General features: G+C 43.6%; 2 protein-coding genes across 14 annotated transcripts in view; both read right to left on the bottom strand.

Annotated features, from left to right (window-relative positions):
- Positions 1 to 1,793: 1,793 nt before the first annotated feature.
- LOC123501229 (gastrula zinc finger protein XlCGF8.2DB-like) lies at positions 1,794 to 6,791 on the bottom strand. 5 transcript variants are annotated; one of them, XM_045249938.1, is made up of 3 exons: positions 6,605 to 6,791; positions 5,446 to 5,629; positions 1,794 to 4,143 (listed from the first exon to the last, which is right to left on the bottom strand). In XM_045249938.1, the coding sequence occupies exon 3, from the start codon at positions 4,025 to 4,027 to the stop codon at positions 2,852 to 2,854; it is 1,176 nt and encodes a 391-aa protein (XP_045105873.1). In that variant the 5' UTR covers positions 4,028 to 4,143; positions 5,446 to 5,629; positions 6,605 to 6,791; the 3' UTR covers positions 1,794 to 2,851. The 5 variants fall into 5 exon arrangements, with proteins under 5 accessions (XP_045105873.1, XP_045105874.1, XP_045105875.1 ...); XM_045249939.1 differs by having other exon boundaries at positions 6,619 to 6,791; XM_045249940.1 differs by lacking the exon at positions 6,605 to 6,791 and adding an exon at positions 6,378 to 6,515.
- A 3,756-nt stretch (positions 6,792 to 10,547) lies between these two features.
- The window catches only part of LOC123501226 (delta(14)-sterol reductase TM7SF2-like), a 23,708-nt gene continuing 16,851 nt past the window's right edge, over positions 10,548 to 17,404 (bottom strand). For 5 of the 9 annotated variants that reach the window (XM_045249934.1, XM_045249931.1, XM_045249933.1 and 2 more), the window contains 10 exons: positions 16,614 to 16,782; positions 15,819 to 16,223; positions 15,271 to 15,513; positions 14,951 to 15,122; positions 14,366 to 14,661; positions 14,101 to 14,190; positions 13,166 to 13,317; positions 12,808 to 12,935; positions 12,341 to 12,463; positions 10,548 to 12,101 (listed from right to left, as the gene is read on the bottom strand). In XM_045249934.1, the coding sequence (XP_045105869.1) occupies positions 11,941 to 12,101; positions 12,341 to 12,463; positions 12,808 to 12,935; positions 13,166 to 13,317; positions 14,101 to 14,190; positions 14,366 to 14,661; positions 14,951 to 15,122; positions 15,271 to 15,513; positions 15,819 to 16,223; positions 16,614 to 16,772 (1,929 nt within the window). In that variant the 5' untranslated portion in view covers positions 16,773 to 16,782 and the 3' untranslated portion in view covers positions 10,548 to 11,940. Of the gene's footprint in view, positions 12,102 to 12,340; positions 12,464 to 12,807; positions 12,936 to 13,165; positions 13,318 to 14,100; positions 14,191 to 14,365; positions 14,662 to 14,950; positions 15,123 to 15,270; positions 15,514 to 15,818; positions 16,224 to 16,613; positions 16,783 to 17,404 lie in introns of those variants that run through there. The other 4 variants (XM_045249937.1, XM_045249932.1, XM_045249935.1 and 1 more) reach the window with 2 other exon arrangements.

The following is a 17,404-nucleotide window of genomic DNA, read 5'->3' as shown; positions in this document are numbered from 1 at the left end:
AGAAAGACCATTAGAAGGGCGTTACGAAGAGGAGGAGGAGGAGGAGGAGGAGGAGGAGGAGGAGGAGGAGGTCTGAAAGGAAAAAGGAAACAAAAATATTCTAGAACAACACCATTACTACTACTACTACTACTACTACTACTACCACCACTACTACCACTACTACTACTACCACTACTACTACCACTACAACTACTACTACTACTGCGACTCAAGAACAACATGGCCAGTGAAACGAGAATTAATTAGCCCTCCTCTTCCTCCTCCTCCTCTTCCTCTTCCTCCTCCTGTCAATCCTCATCCATAAACTAATCAGAACGACATTAACAACAACAACAACAACAACAACAACAACAACGACAACAACGCCATCACTAACACATACACACGAAAAGGAGGACAAATAGAGAGGATGTGATAAAAGGGAAGAAGAAGAAGAAGAAGAAGAAGAAGAAGAAGAAGAAGAAGAAGAAGAAGAAGATAAGGAAATAAGATAAGAAATAAGAAAAAAAATAAAACCAGAGAAACGAAAGAGAAAAAAGAAGAGGAAGAGGAAGAATAAGAAAAAAAACAGAAACGGGTAAGGAGAAACTAAAAAGAACAGAATTAATAATGAAAGAAGACACAAGAAGGAAAAAGAACAGAAGAATAAGAGAAAAAAGCCAAAGAGAGAGAGAGAGAGAGAGAGAGAGAGAGAGGGGGGGGGCTGAATTAATTGGAGAACAGTGGAGGAGTGAAAGAGATGAAGATGAAGGAACAGAAAGAAGGAAAAGAGAGGAGTGGAGGGAGGAAAGGGAGGGAAGGGTGGATGGAGGGAAAAGAGAAGTGGAGGGAGGGAGAAGTGGATGGATGGAGGGAAGGAAGGATGGAAGAGAGGATTGGATGGAAGAAGTGGATGAAGAGAAAATGAATAATAGGAAAAAGGTGGAGGAAAGGGTAGATGGAGGGAGAGAAGGAAAGGGTGGATAGAGAAGTGAATAAAGGAAAAGGAAAAAGGAGGAAAGAAAAACAGGAGACAGACATCACAGGGAAAAAATGTAAATAAATAAATAAACTAATCTCTCTCTCTCTCTCTACCTGTGTGAAGCTTAAACACCTTCTTTTAATTAACTGTTAAGGCTGAGCGTACATAACACACACACACACACACACACACAAAATCAAAACTGTACTACACATACACAAGAATAAAAAATTACAGCTGCATCACTCACTACTCTCTCTCTCTCTCTCTCACTCACACACACAAAGGGGAAACTAACTAAACACTCATTGACACTACTAAACGGTTCTCAACTCTCCTTCCCCCCAACAACTCTAACTATGTGTTATGTAAATGGAGTCAAACTATTCCCCATGTTATATGTAGATACTCTGCCAAGAACACCACCACCACCACCAACCACAGCCAGTATTCTCTCTCTCTCTCTCCTACTGGGAATGCGTGATATTGTTTCAGAGTATTGTATGTTATCTAGATTGTTTGTCGCACAGTGTGATTGAGGAGAGGAGAGGAGGAGGAGGAGGAGGAGGAATCTGGACAGTGGACAAAAAGAGAAAGGGTGAAGACAGTGGAAACAAAAAGCTATCTGAAATTACTACTGCTACTACTACTACTACTACTACTACTACTACTATACTACTATTACTACTACTACTTCTATGACACAAAAAGACAGTTTCAGCACCACAATGCTGGATGACCTGCAGTGTCAATGAAGGCAATGCCAAAACTGTCTATGGCTTCTTGTCTAAGTTGTGATTTACTCTCCAGCAGCGAAATAAAAGTACTATGAGTAAAAATTGTTTTAATTACACTTTCATAACCGTCAAACTTCCAGCTGTGAGTCAGGTGTGGAATGGAAGTCTAAGCTGCACAAGGCAATGAGTCACCACTTCACTAACTCATCACGAGTCGCTTCCTTCTCATTGACACCATGAATGTCTTCCTCATCTTTTATTTGATACTATGTAACTCCCACACATTTGGTACTAATTCCCACACAGTGGTGGCCTCAACAAACATTCCTGTCACAAGTTTCTTCAATGTGGACATCACCAGTGATGCTAATGAAGTGAAAATTGACAACATGAATTTCAACAAAATTAAATTAAACTAAATTCAAGCCAATTAAATTAGAATTTTACAAATGAAAATACTTGTGAATTAAAGTATCATAAAATTTGCATTTACACACAGACAACACAACAATGCAACAACCTAACTGTCATGTGCCTTGAGTCAGATTTGCTGAATAAAGAAATGAGGAATTTGTGAAGTGCACCATCACCATTCATTCCACATTCAGCCATCAAGATATCATAAAACAATGGATACACAACATGTCTCTCTGACACTCACACTCCTGCTCCTACAACACCACTACTCCACAGTTTTCCCTCCACCCACTCCTTGGTGTGTGCCCTTCATGTCACACACAGGCACACTACCATGACAGTGACTCACAGTACATATGCTGCCAGTTCAGTATCATAAGGGAGAGTTTCCTTGGCCACGCATCATTACCTTCAACATGGTAATGATAATGCTATGCTCACTACATTTCTCTTAACCGGTAGCAAACTTACAATTGATGTGAACCAGGAGTGAAGTGCCACAATATACATGCATGTCAGTGGACGCTCTAACAGACACTACCAAGAGATGAAACCCAAACAAATGATGTCACAGCAGGCCACCACTGCGCTCCATTTCTGCACAGACCAAACGTTGATTAATATTACTGACAGAGGGGATTACAGCTCTCAAACATTTAATCACCACCACCACCACCACTCTCTTCCACTAACACAGATGCTACCACACTCGCCGCCCTCACAAGACACCATCTCACACCGGATTAAAATGGATCCGCGTGTGTTTGGCGAGGTCTGTCTTTGTCTTGAAGCACTTCCCACAAAAGTCACACTTGAACTCCCTCAAGCCAGTGTGTCTCACTATGTGGTGACTGAGGGAGGAACTGGTTGGAAATCTTTTCCCACACTCTTGACAAGCATAGTTTCTTTCACCGGTGTGAGTCACGGAGTGTGTAGCGAGGGTAGACTGTTGAGTGAACCTTTTCCCGCACACTTGGCATTCGTAATTTTTCACGTTACTGTGCGTCAGAGTGTGCTGGGCCAGCGTTGATTCCTGAGTGAACCGCCTCCCACACTCCTCGCACAGGAAATTTCTCACGTCACTGTGTATCCGTATGTGTCTGGTGAGGTTAGACTTTTGTGTGAATCTCTTGCCACACTCGGGACACTCAAAATTTCTTTCACCAGTGTGTGTCAGGATGTGCTGTGTCAAGGTCGTCTTGTGAGTAAACCTCTTGCCACAGTCGGGACACTGATAGTTTTTCTCGCCAGTGTGCGTCATCATGTGGGCGTTGAGGTTTGATTCCTGAGTGAACTTTTTCCCACATTCTCGACATTCAAAGTTCTTAATCCCAGCATGTATCAGCATGTGCTGGGCCAGGTGAGGCTTCTGGATGAATCTCTTCCCACACACGTGACATTCAAACTTCCTGACCCCATCGTGCGTCAGCATGTGTTGGGTCAGGTGTGCCTGGAAGGTGAATCTTTTCCCACACTCACGGCACTCGTAATTCTTCACACCGCTGTGGGTCATGGAGTGTCTCTTCAGCTCACTCTTGAATCGATAACTCTTACCACAATCCTGACACTCAAACCTCTTCTTTAGTTTGTGTGAGGAGGATCCCGCCTCGTGGTGCTTCTTCCCGCCATGCCACTCACCCTCCATGTCCGAGGAAGACTGGTCTGGCTCCTCTGGCCCACTCATGCTGCTTCCTGCCTTCTCTTCCCGCCCACTCATGCTGCTGCCCGGCCTGTCTTCCTGCCCACTCATGCTACTCTCGGGCCTCTCCTCTATTTCACACAAGCTGGTGGCCGGTTTCTCATCCAAGTCACTCATGCTGCTGCTCGGCCTCTCCTCCACCTTACACAGGCTGCTGGCAGGCTTCTCCTCCACGTCACTCATGCTGCTACCAGGCCTCTCTGTCTCCATTACAGTGGCACTCAACGCAGTGTGCACCACACTGTCCCACAGTAGCCCTTGCAGCACCAAGAGCTAGACCAGGCAACGCCAAACACAGTAGCTGTGGTGCACTTTAGCCTCAGCACCTGCAAGAACAGTGACAGTCAGGACACAGCCATGCACTGCCTTCAGACATCACACCTGCCTGCCTAATCCATGCCACATTCCAAAGAGAGAGAGATGGCCTTCCATACATCCTGGTCTTCACTTTTTGAGCCATGCCATCCCAGAGGCACGCAAAAGCCTCCAGCAGGTGGTAAAAAAAAATAAATAAATAAAAAAATCAGCTAAAGATGTACTGCCAGGAGGAACTCTGTCTAATTAACTTGTGTTGTGATGTTATCTTATTCTAGAGAGGATCAGGAGGCCAAAGCAGTGGAGATTCATGCTGTGGTTAAGTTTAGGCAAATTCTCTGTGGCACGTGAGACTGAATGTAGGGAAAAGATACCTCAGCAACACATGCACTGGTGGGAGGAATTCTGCCTGATTAACTGGAGTGCAAAGTTGTATCTTATCCTAGAGGTTCTGCATGCCAAAGTGAGTGAGATTCATGCAGTGGTTATGTAGCATTTCCAGTGGCTGGTGAGGCCTAGACACCTTAGCATCCCACAGTGAGAGGTAGCTGTTTTCACGCTAGGTACTGCCCTGCACCATGGCTGCCCACATTCAGGCCTGCCATGAGTAGAGAGTCATAGAATTTCTCCTTTACTTATGACTGCTCTTAATTTTCCTTAAGGCCAAACTTCTTTGAAAAAATGTAAGTATTCTCATGCTGACTGCTCTTCTGATCTTGCTAACTGCATACCTCCTCTCCTCCTATGATCTTGCTGCACAGAGAGTTTATTTTCTCTCAGTTCTATTCTGTCCACCTCTCTAATGCAAGAGGTAACCAATATTCTCAATCTTTACTCCCTTCAATTGCTTCACACTACAACTCCCTGCCTGCATCTCTATTCATCCACTATGAGTAAAATTTTTCAAGAAGGAGATCTCAAAACACTTCTGCAATTTTTAATGATCATTTTTACCTTTTTTCTCCAAAGACTGGCCCCTCAGTGGTCTTTGGCCAGTGCTACTCTTACATGAATAAAGCCTTACTCATAAATATAGGTATTCTATACTATTAAATCATAAAAATTGCCTGAGAACTTTACCACCGCTACCAATCTTATATCTTGCTGCTTGCTTGTTCATCAACTGGACTTGTTTTCCCGGCCTATGATTAAAAACTAATTTGTGACAGCTTTCATTATAAAAAGAGAACATGTCAAACAAAGTAACAACCAACAGTATAAATATTACCCAAAATCAACCCTACAACTGACAAACTTAACTGGCAGGACTGGTAGATTGGCTCTAACACACCTCTCTACTATTAGGTACTCACTTTTGTTAATGTCAAACTTCATCCTCCAGCCGGTGACACAGTGGTCCTGCAGCACTACTTCTGTGATTCACTACTTCTTGATGGGAATGAAACTAAAATAAGGGAAGCTGCAAGATTCCATCAGGCCTACACATGACAGTCCTTCCTTGTCTTGAATGACCCAGTGGTGGAGACTCCTCAGGTACTGGAAGGAAGAAATCAGCATGACTTTCAGCATACCACAGCACTAAGGAACACTGAACACCAAGCATGCCTTACATCTGTACCACAATGACCTATGCAACAACAACCCCAGTCATTCCTAACAATAAGACCACACTGATCTGATAACAAGACCTGATCTCTGCTAAGGTGGAGTTTGATTAGCTAGAAAGTTGCAGAGTCTAAGGAAGGGGGGGGCAATGTTCCCCAATCAGGGTGTTAGGTTAAATCAGTGACCTAGAGGGAGTATGCAGGCACTGGGGAGAAAGGACGGGGATAAATGTGTATCGGGAGGAGTGTCAGAATGGAGCGGTTTGACACAGGCAAGGCAAGGTAAACAATACACAATAGCAATGACTCGTCGCTGTCCTATACCTCGTCATGCATCTATAGTCACACTTGACGTTTCAGATCAACAAATTCTGCTCACTGTATAACCCAAATAAGAAAAAACTCAAGGGCTGTACATGAACACAAGAATATAACATTAAGACAAGCCACAACCATTGTTGACACTTTTTATATTCACACACTTGACGTTTCACCCAACAAATTCTACTCACTGCATAAACAAAACTAGAAAAACCTTAAGGGGTGTATATGATCACAAGAATATAACATTACGACAAGCCACCACCACTGTTGACATGACAGCGGGGGAGAACACCTCACAACACCCGAGGCGACACCTACCCCACCTACCCAATACATCACCATTTCCCATCCTTTACCTTCACTACCTACATGCCAGTCAGCCAGCCAGCCAGCCCTTCCCATTCCCACCACGGCAGCCAGACACACAGATACCCTTCCGGAGTTCCCAGGGGAGGACAAAGCCAGCATCACATCCCAGCCTCCGCCACCCGCCCACCTCCCTCCCTGTCCCTGAGTCTCCCTTCCCATTTCCACTCACACACGCACCCACACACCTCCCTCACTGACAAAACCTTTCATCTACCTTTTCACACTCACAGCAGCGCCGCAATACCAGCCCCAAGCCTCACAGTGTTCTCAGGCCTGCTGGTACCGTCTTGCTCCCTCTCTCAGGCGAGGTCGATGAAATAGACAAACAAAGACGGCGGGCAGAGACGAGCAACGCTGCCAAACCATTTCAGATGCCGCCACATTCGAGACAATATCCTGAAATGCACTGTTGCCAGATCATGTTCTGTACAAGAAATTCCAGGAGCAAATCAGATATATAAATAAATAAAAGAGAATGAATGAAAGTAGATATGGGAAAACCAGGACACACACACACATACTAGATCGGGAAGACTTGAGTATGTATGTATGTATGTATATATTCATCTATGTATGCAATTATAAACGATAAACCTTTTATAATAAAAACACACTCAGAAGACCCACACATACGCCCAAACACACCCCAGAACACCGCTGCCACAAACCCAAACACATCCAACACTCAAAACTAACCCAAAACACACTCAAAACACCATGCAACACCAACAAGCACACTCATAACTCACTATAAACACACAATATACACCAATGCCACACCCATATCACAAAACAATCCCCCTCACACACCCAATTAAATTAACCACTTAAAACATTCATAGCTAACTCAAAGCACACTCAATTAAAGCACCTCACAATACTGCAATATACCAATAAACACACCTACAACTAACTAGAAACACTCAATATGTAACAAAATCACCCCAGCACATACCCAAGTTATCCCACACACATCCAAACCACTCAAAACCCTAAAAATCATCCCAAAACACACTCATAACACAATGCAACACATCAAGATGTCTCCGAAATTCACGGGAAACACCCAATATGTACCAAAGCCACACACAAAAGACCCCTCACACACACACACACACACATTCACACACTGGTCTCAGTCCTACCCGAAGATCGGTCTATGAGCTCTGAGCTCGCTCCGTAATGGGGAAGACTGGCTGGGTGACCAGCAGGCGACCAAGGAGGTGAATTACACACACACACACACACACACACACACACACACTTTAAAACACTCCAATCCTACTCAAAACGCACTCAATACACCATGCAAACCCTCAAAATACTCACAAACTCATTCAAACACACCAAAACACTCAAACACATTTCCACACAACACTCCAAGATAAGTATACCTAGAATACGCCTACAGTAAATAAAACATTTAACACACACCAAAAACATACAAAATCCCCTAAAATACAATAAAAAAACATCCTGCAACACTACCAAATACACTTAAAACGCCCAAATTTAACATATTTGAGGTATTTTTTATTACATTAAAAAACACCAAAGAACGGCAAGATTATAAGGTAGACTTACTTAAATATTACGGCTTGGCTTCTCTTTTTTCGCTTCCTTTTCTCCTTTTTCTTCGTCTTCCTCTTTTGTTTCTCCATTTTTCTTCTGCTGCTGCTTCTAACTACACGTCTGACCCTAGAAACACGTGAAAACCCTTAGAAAACACAAGATATTAAGCAAAATATTGAGGAAGTGGAGGGAGACTAAAGTATTGTGGTTTGGCTGCTCCTCCTTTCGTTCCTCCCTCTCCATCTTTTTCTATTTCTCCTTTCTTCTTGCTTTTACTGCTACTATTTACACACCTGAGCCTTGAATCACACGAAAACACATAGATATCACAAGATATTAGGCAGAATATTGACGAACTGGGAAGCTGGGAGAGGAACGCCAGCCTGGAGTTATGATGAGTCACCACCTTGGCTGTGACGTCATGAAAATGCGCGGGAACAGCGATGACTACGCTAATTACGTAAATAATTTTAAAAATGACTTATAGAAAAAACGCTGCCATGGCCGAATGCTTGATATTTTATGACTTGATAAATACTTTAAATAATATTCACAATAAGAAAGCATCTCTAGCCTCACTAGTTTTTAAAGAAATTTCTTAATTAAGTATGATAAATATAAAAACATTTTCGCTTTAAAAACTCTTATAGAGTCCAGCTATTTTCACTTCATGAGTATTTTAACACACTTTACAAAGTTTGAGCTTTCTTTTAAAACATTCTAGAACGAGTTAGAGTGTGAACCAAAAGACCTAAACAAATAAAGTAAGCTATATAAAATGTACATTCAACAGGACCAAACACTATTTCAATGTCCAAATATTTGACTCAATAACTTTAATTCACACTTAAAAGAGCATAGACGATTCTTTAATACCATAAAGGTCCAGTTATGGCTTGAAATAAAAAATCACTAAATGGGAAATCGTAAATTTTGGCCGTTTTAAAGACTCAAACTTGCTTCATAAAACACCACTAAACGCCACATATTTACCGAACGGAGGCACGGAACACTCTTTAAACTCAACAAAATATTTATAGAAACCATAAAAACATAACATGGAAGCGTAATATTACAGTTAGGAAATATATGAGAAAAGTATTGGAAGCAGCTGGCGGGAGCCGGCTGCCGGGGGGCCGGGGGGACCGCGGGGCGGCAACATCAGTGGAACAGACGGGCGCCATGTTGCCTCTATCCTTTTGCCACCTACCCCGTTAAACCTATCGCCTTTTCAATATGTGAGTATAATTCGAGTTGTTTTCACTTTCATATGTGAAAGAAACCTAGCAATAAGCGAATGGCCTTAAGAATACCTTTGATAAATGAAGGTGGGCACTGCGGAGGGCTGTGGCAGTGTTGACTGGCTTGCACTGCTGGTTCACCACTTCACCTTGTCAATTGGGGCTTGATGCTGCTGATAATCCGGAATACGGCAACACTCCTCACCTGTGTGTATGTATGTATCTCTGTTTGGGTGTATATAGGCATGTTCTGCATGTGTTGGGGGTATTTGAATGTGTTTAGGAGTGTTGGAGAGTATTTGAGTTTTCTTTGGAGTGTTGGAGTGTATTTACGAGTGTTTTGGATATATATGAATGTGTTTTTGAGTATGTATGCCGGTGTGTGGCTGTGTCAGGGTGTGTAGTAAGACTGACCAGTAATACCAAACACCAGCGCCACCACCACCAACAACGCCGTAGGTGACAGGACCAGGTGTCGGTGATAGCAAACTAGCAGTACGTGTCTAAAATAAATGTCTATGATAACTATCTATTACTATATATATTATTAATGAGATACTATACTTGTACAAATCTCATATATCGATTTATTCCTGATTGTGTAATATTTTTTTTTTTTTCGTTATTGTGTCCAGCTATGCGTATTTCAAAACAGTAAATATTAGTTTTACAGCGAATGTTTCCATCTCCCGCGGGAAAAGAAAAACATGGTATCTGAGAGGCAGACTACGATATTTCTTTCATTTTCCATTTCTATCATCTCTAATTCTTGATAGGAGTATTTTTGACAATATAGCATGGAGAACTAATGATAAGTGGAGGAATATATACACTTTCTCATGCATAGCTATCTTCTTATCTAGCTAGGAATTTATTTACTTATCTGCCTGCCTATCCATCTGCTCATTTACCTATCAACCTATGAAATTACCTGCTCATTTACCTATTTATCTATGTATCTTCATACGAGTAGGTAAATCTTAACAAACTTGCATAGATTAATGGTGGCAAGAGACCAATGTTAATACTTGTATGACTATCATGAGCAAATTTACAATTTACAAGAGAGTAAGTGCCAAATTGCCACAGAATTGTGGATATTTGGGATGACTTAAGTGAGGATGTCATTAAAGCAACCAGCATGCATACTTTGAAGGAAAGCTGGATAAACACAGATATGGAGACAAGAGACTTACATGTACTCATTGAACCTTCACTTTAAACCTAAATCAACATAAATGTGGAAAAATACTTCCAGACGTAACTATTAATGATTTTAGGTATCAAAGTACACATCCCCAAGACATTTTTTTACCGTGTCATGAGATAAATGATACAATACAGTTTATTACAAAAGGAGTTTTATTTATATGGAAAACTTACACATCAATACTTGCAAGCTGTACAAGTAATAACCTGGTAGTAATTATCTCAAAACCAAAAGTACTTATATACATAATTATAAGTAAACTTTACTGTCTTTCTTACACGCATTGAAATTTCCAGTTTTAATTTATATGCTATAATTATAGGTTTAGATAATCTGAGGAAACGTCCAAACTTACATGTATGGCAGGTCCCTATTTGTGATGTCGGCTTGTTCAGGTGAAGCAGGTGACTTTCCATAAAGTGCAACTCAAAACATTCCCAGAGATGCTCACATTCCTAGAACCAAGAACATCTCTGGGATCTGCTCCAGTCACAATTTATGGGAAGAACTGCATAATAAAGTCCTAAATTACAGGCATAAATGTAAAAACATGCTGTACAGTACACGAGAAAGGTTGTACGGCAGGATGGGATCTGTCAGTGTGAGGTGGAGGGTTTGAGGGCACACCAACAAGGCTACCGCCACTCTTGAGATCACTCCTCTGCCTGCTGCTGGAGGGGGTCGTGGGTGGTGGGTCATGGGGCCTTCTCAGCCTTACAGCACTAATGCAACACTACCTACCAGACGAATCCTCTTGGCGCTTCTTAAAATATTCTTTAGCTCTCTCCAATTATAAATTTATATGAAAAATTTGTGTTCCTTAAAAATATGCTATGTACATTTTGTACTTACACTAGAGCATTGCATCACTTCTGACTCCTTCTATCTCCTTCAATCTGTCAGTCTTGGCATACCCAAAGGCATAAGTTAGTATTTACAACTTTATATATTTTAAAAATACTAATCTTGCTGTGAATTTTTCTGATAAGATAAAACAACCTCCAGCTGTGTTGAGGCAGCTGACGCGTGAGGCAGAGCAGCGCAGCAACACAGCAGCACGGGCTGCTCTCACGCCCCAGCCAGGCAACACAGGCCGGGGGTCACATGAGCACAGGCACATCACAGCCTACCACACTTTCCTTCACTAAAAATGAAACATTATTTACTTCACTTTAAGAATCACTGACCTGGCCACAGCAAGCCCTTTGTACAGTATATACTGTCCATGTGAAAAATGCATTAAAAGGTGCACAACTGATAATTCCTCCTCATCCAAGACACACATTCTCAGTAATACTATGCATGAGAGCTGTATTCTTGTCCAATATTACATAAGTTCAATTAAAAAGATTCATGTTATTCAGTTAAAACCATTAAAACCTATTTTATTTCCCCCAATCTATCAGATTTTCACCTTTTGGTCCACCACGATCTTTGGCCAACAGACTATTACCACTGAAGCCATCAACATACTTGTCCAGCAGAGGGGCTCAACAGGTGAGGCTGAGCAAGTTCACGCAGTTTGGCCTAAAACACTTTGGGTATGAGGCGACACTTGACCCTCTTAGTGTAGCTGTCCCAGGCGGCACCGTACTTCTTGCTGCAGCACGCCTCTACCTCATAGGTCCTCGCCACCAGGAACAGCACGTCTAGACCCACCAGCACCCAGGGCAGGGCATGGGTGAAGCCTGCACCAGGAATACCACACCAGTTATAAACATCAACCACCTTGACTAACACCTACCACTCATATGAGTGATATGACTACAATATGAACAACATAGGCACATCATTTTAGCTTAACTCCATTTCACCCACAAACATCTTCACACCATGCCAGGAATCCCACACAAACCACCATACACTCACACCAAAACCAAAAGCTTAATCATATAACAGGTACACAGTTGATGACCAAGACACATACCACAGACAAGGGCCCAGGAGATGACGATGAGGATGTCTCCGAGGTAGTTGGGATGACGCACCAGCCCCCACCAGCCAGACACAAGCAGCCTGGTGCCGGCAGCGGTGGGGAGACTCTCCAGGCCTGAAAAGGACAAACACACTCAATTCACCCTCTGACAGCTAATATAATTTTATTCTAGTAATCAAAGGCAGTTTCATTCATGAAAAATTAATCCATCACCACCAAAAATGTTTTACTAGATATTCAGTGACATGTTTTGCTGTGACTGCCTCAAAGTCATTGTCTAAACTTATACAAGAACACCACATCAAGTTAGGAAGGTGTAACAGGTAAAGGTTTAAGACTGCCATTGTTCACTTTATGATCTGCTTCAAAAAGTGACTGGTATTTACATAATCATTCATATCAATTCTTAGAATTGTAGTAAATAAACTATCTATGTGTGTGTGTGTGTGGATACTGACGGGCCAGGGCAGGGTCGGATGGGTTGGAGCGGAAGGCGTGCTTCTGGTTGTTGGAGCCGCGGCAGATGGTGTAGCCCGTCAGGTTGAGGAGAGCAATTGCCGTCAGCCAGTACCACTCCAGCTCAGTCCTGCGAGGTGTAGCTCTTGTCAACACTTACTCCACAATGCAGTTATTATGCCCACATGAACAGAACCTCATCATATAAGAATTCATATACATTTGAAGACTATAAAGAAACATAATTTGAGTTTTCTTTTATCTATTTATCAAGTTTTCTCTTTGACCACTTCCTCTGCTCTCCTCCCTGATACAGAGAACTAGTCACCCAGGACTCCAATGCTAACATAGCACACTGACCGGTGGTTCAAGACAAATCTGGAGAAGATGGGCAGGATGAAGGGCATTGACAGATCTCCAAGGATGAGGAAGAGCCCAAACCCTTGGCGCTGGTACTCATAAGTGGTGAGGTAGGCATCCTCAAACCAGATCCAGTTGGCTGCGTAGAATATCTGTAAAACAACCAGAAGTAAATTAGTTTAACGACCACTAAGATGTACCCACATGAGTTGGGATCTGAAGGAGTGAAGGTAGAGGAATTGAAAAGAAAGGGAGATGTAACAAAGAGATGTACAGATAAGAAAAGAGATAGAATGATAAGACATGTAAATAGGAAGACATACCTGAGAATATATGATTCAAGGAAACAAGGGACTGGAAAAGAAAGGATGATGTAACATGGGGAGCAAGACAGAATGAAAAAAGAGCAACTGAATTAAGGAGACAGGAGTAAAAGAAAAACTAAGAGTGAAGGTAAAAAGAAACCAGTAAGAGGGAGATGGAATACAAGGAACTAAACACAGGGAGGCAGTGGCGTAGTGGATAAGGTGGGGAGCGTGGGATCAGGCAGACATCCACGTGTAGGTTCGAATCCCACCACATACAGCCTTAAACACGTTGCCATTTGTCAAGTGGTTTAAAGTTACCTACATGTCACCATGACACCCAGGTTCTAGGTGGTTACATCCAAGATGAGCTTGGGTGGTGATATGGACCCTAATATGGGTACCACTATAAATAAAATTGCCTGCACCATTAATGGGCGGAAGCTGAACAGCGCTTCCTACACACTCTTCAAGTGAGCCTACAGGCGCTATAGGCCTCAACGTAAAAAAAAAAAACAAGCAGGGAAAGACAGACAGATAGAACAAGAGAGCAAGTGAGTTAGGCAGACAGAATTAAAAGCAGAGTAGAAAGAACAAATATAAGAAAAGGAAGGCAAAAGCCAGCCTCACCTGCATGATGGAGGCCAGCAGCATGGTGGGGCTATACTGGCCCTGGTGGCCCTGCATGTCCTTCACTACAATGAGTATGTTGATCACAATCTGAAACAGTGGAGGATGTGTTTGTATGTGTGAAGAACATGCCTATCACAGATACAATGTTCCTGTGTCCCCCCTCCACACAAAAAGGAAAGCTGAATGAAGAATCTCTCACTGCCTGGCTGATTGAAGGTAATGGAGTGACAGCTGAGGGTGGGGTAGGCTGACCGTCACTCACCTGGGCCAGGCAAACGATGCGGACCAGCACAAACTTGAGGTCCAGGGACAACACGACAGGTGCCACCTCTCGCCCCACAAAGAGGTCGGCCAGGAAGGAGCCAGAGTTGCCGGCCGGGTTCCTGGCATCCTTGGGGGCATAGTGGCCGTGGATGTAGGCGGCCAGGGACAGCACGATCCCTATTACCAGGCTGGTGGCCATCACATGCCGATACTTGGAGTACACCACCAGTATGTTGTAATCCATGTACAGGCACAGAGGCACCACCGACAGAGACAACACCACTGCCACAAACCCTGAAGACATGCAAGAAAACGTCAATTATGCATAAATATACACACATGCAGAGGCTGTTTGTCTCAAGAGTTAACCAAGACAAAGCACAAAGCACAAATCCTCTTCATTAGAATACATTCATGCTAGAATAACAAACACAAAACCCTTGGTCCATCTGTGTCAGGAGAGTCACAGTTGAAAGAAACGTGTGCAGACAAAGCATCACACACTCATTCACACTCCAAGTCCTGCCAGCCCTGATGGAGAGAGAGGGACAGCCTCAGGCAAAGGAGCCAGTGGGAGACTCACCATTGCAGCGCACAGAGGCTCCACTGATGGGCTGCACTTTCCTGCCCAGCGGCACCAGGCACAGCAAGGTCTGCACAATCATGAAACCCAACACAATGGCTATTGCCAGCGGGTCATAGTAATACTGCAGCTTCTGAGGGATGGACGGCAACTCCATCACGGTGCATTTGCTCTGGAGGGAAACAAGCAAGGCACACATACAGACTCTTCACTCTATTCAAGCTCAATACTTTCCTCAAGTATATAAAAAAAAAAAAGCAATATGAAACACTGAATACCAACAGTGGCAAGCAGAGCCAGCTGGAATGCACCTCACCTACCTTTGTGCACATTTCATTGAGGACAACAGGCATGGCCAGCATGAATGCTAAGGCAGGCAGGGTGGTGATGGTGGCCATGGAGGGCACCAGGGCACTCAACACTCTCTTCAAGAGACAGCCGGCGCCACACACCAGGCCACACAGGCAACTGCCCAGGCGCTGCACCACACCCGGCCGCTTCACGGGGCTCTCCTCCACTACCACCTTTTGTGGCTTCACGTTGTTCACCTCCACATCATTCACCTGGCGGGAGCAAAACAAGAGTGCTGGGTCAGTGACGGGTGGATGGCGTGCATACATGTACATGCAAGATATACCCACTAACTGCATGCACCTGTATTGCCTCACTGTAAGGAGTGATGGGGAGTAAGGTTAGTTGATTGCATTTACAACAATTGGTAGTGTGTGCACCAGTAGGTTTTCACCATTCATACCTCACTCTTACAGTTACTCTAGGAAGAGGGAGAAGCAGAGGGAAGCAGTAAGAGAAATGTGAAAAAGAAATGAAAGTTAGGAAGTCAAATACAAGTGCTTGGTGGTCCCTGTACCTTGTTGTTGGTGAGCACAGTGAGGCGAGGAGACTGTCTGGTGGGTGTGGAGGTGCGGGGTGTGTGCAGGTCAGCCCGGGCCAGTCTGGGTCGCAATGACGGCAGTGGGGAGTCATTCTTGGCCCAGATCAATGCCTCGGCTTCCTGCGCTCCTCTGGTCAGCACCGTCACCTCCTCCTCAGTGGTGGTGGTGGTGGTGGTGATGACATTGTCAATCTCTTTCACCTTGTTCTTAGATGGCCGGCCAGGCCCTCTCCGCCCTGGACTCTGGTTACGGGCAGGACTTTTGCGGGCAGGACTCTTGCGGGTGGGACTTCTGCCCCTGGACGTGCGACCCCGACTCCTGGATCGGCCACGGCTCCGCGACCTGCCCTTGCTGGATGAACGCTTGAACTCTCCTGCACTCTGCCGGATGAGGGAGCAAGGTAGTGATGAAGACTGTTCAAGAAGACAACATGCAAGTCATGGCATAACACATCCCAGGCCTCCAAACACACACACACACACACACACACTAACCTCATCTATTTACCTCAGCAATAAGCAAACACACAATGACCATTTACAATGACCATAACATACTACTACTGTACATGACCTAAACAGTGGACCCCTTTCAAAATAAATTAATAAAAACAAAAATAACATAAGTACCATAACACAAACAACTCCTTACCTTGCTAAAATAAATAAATTACACCTAGAACCATGACACAATACCAAACATCAAATACCCCCAATACCCGCCATACCCACACCCTATCAACCTGCTACCCGCCCCCCCAGCCCCCTCACCCTGACATCCTTGTATTTGAGGACCATCTCGGACTTCGCCTCGTCGTCGAATCTAATCTGGTACTCGATGTCGTTCATGTCCACCACCCAGCCCCTGAACCACAGCGCGGAGCCCGGCCAGCGCGCCATCACCTCCTCCTTCACTTTGAACCGCGGCATCTTCGACCTGCTGGAGGAGAGATAAATGGTGGTAATGGTGGTGGTGGTGGTGGCAGTGTGGAAAGTGACAGAAGGGAGGAATACAGATGTTAAGAAAAAAAAATCAAACAATAACAGATAATAAATAGTAAAACAACGAAATTATATAAAAGATCAATAGGTACACAATAACTAACAAAGACTAAAAACAAAACTGAAGAATAAACGAATAGAAAGACAAAAAAAATAATAATCAAGTAAAGACAAGAGAAAAATCTATCAACACAAACTAGTGAGGAAAAAAAAAATTTATAATAGAAAGATAATGAGCCACTGAGAGGAGGAGGAGGAGGAGGAAGGATGGAAACACGAGAGGGAGAGGGAGAGGGGAAGTTTAATCAGGATGCGGGAGGAAGCATATACGTAAGTAGTTAATTAATGGTTACGTGAGACGGGGAGAGATTGGGAGTGTGAGAACTGGAGGAGGTGAGGAGGAGAAATGGACAGATGGGACGACTAAAGTACAGAAAGAATCATTTTACACACACACACACAGAGAGAGAGAGAGAGAGAGAGAGAGAGAGAGAGAATTTCTACCACTAACTTCTAAGGACAAACCCTGCAAATCATAATACAATCTAAATATACCTTTC

The sequence above is a fragment of the Portunus trituberculatus genome, chromosome 9 (assembly GCF_017591435.1).
Source record: "Portunus trituberculatus isolate SZX2019 chromosome 9, ASM1759143v1, whole genome shotgun sequence".
In the NCBI taxonomy this organism is placed as follows: Eukaryota; Metazoa; Arthropoda; class Malacostraca; order Decapoda; family Portunidae; genus Portunus; species Portunus trituberculatus.
The sequence above is the reverse complement of the archived record's forward strand: the minus strand, read 5'-3'. Positions and strand labels throughout refer to the sequence as shown.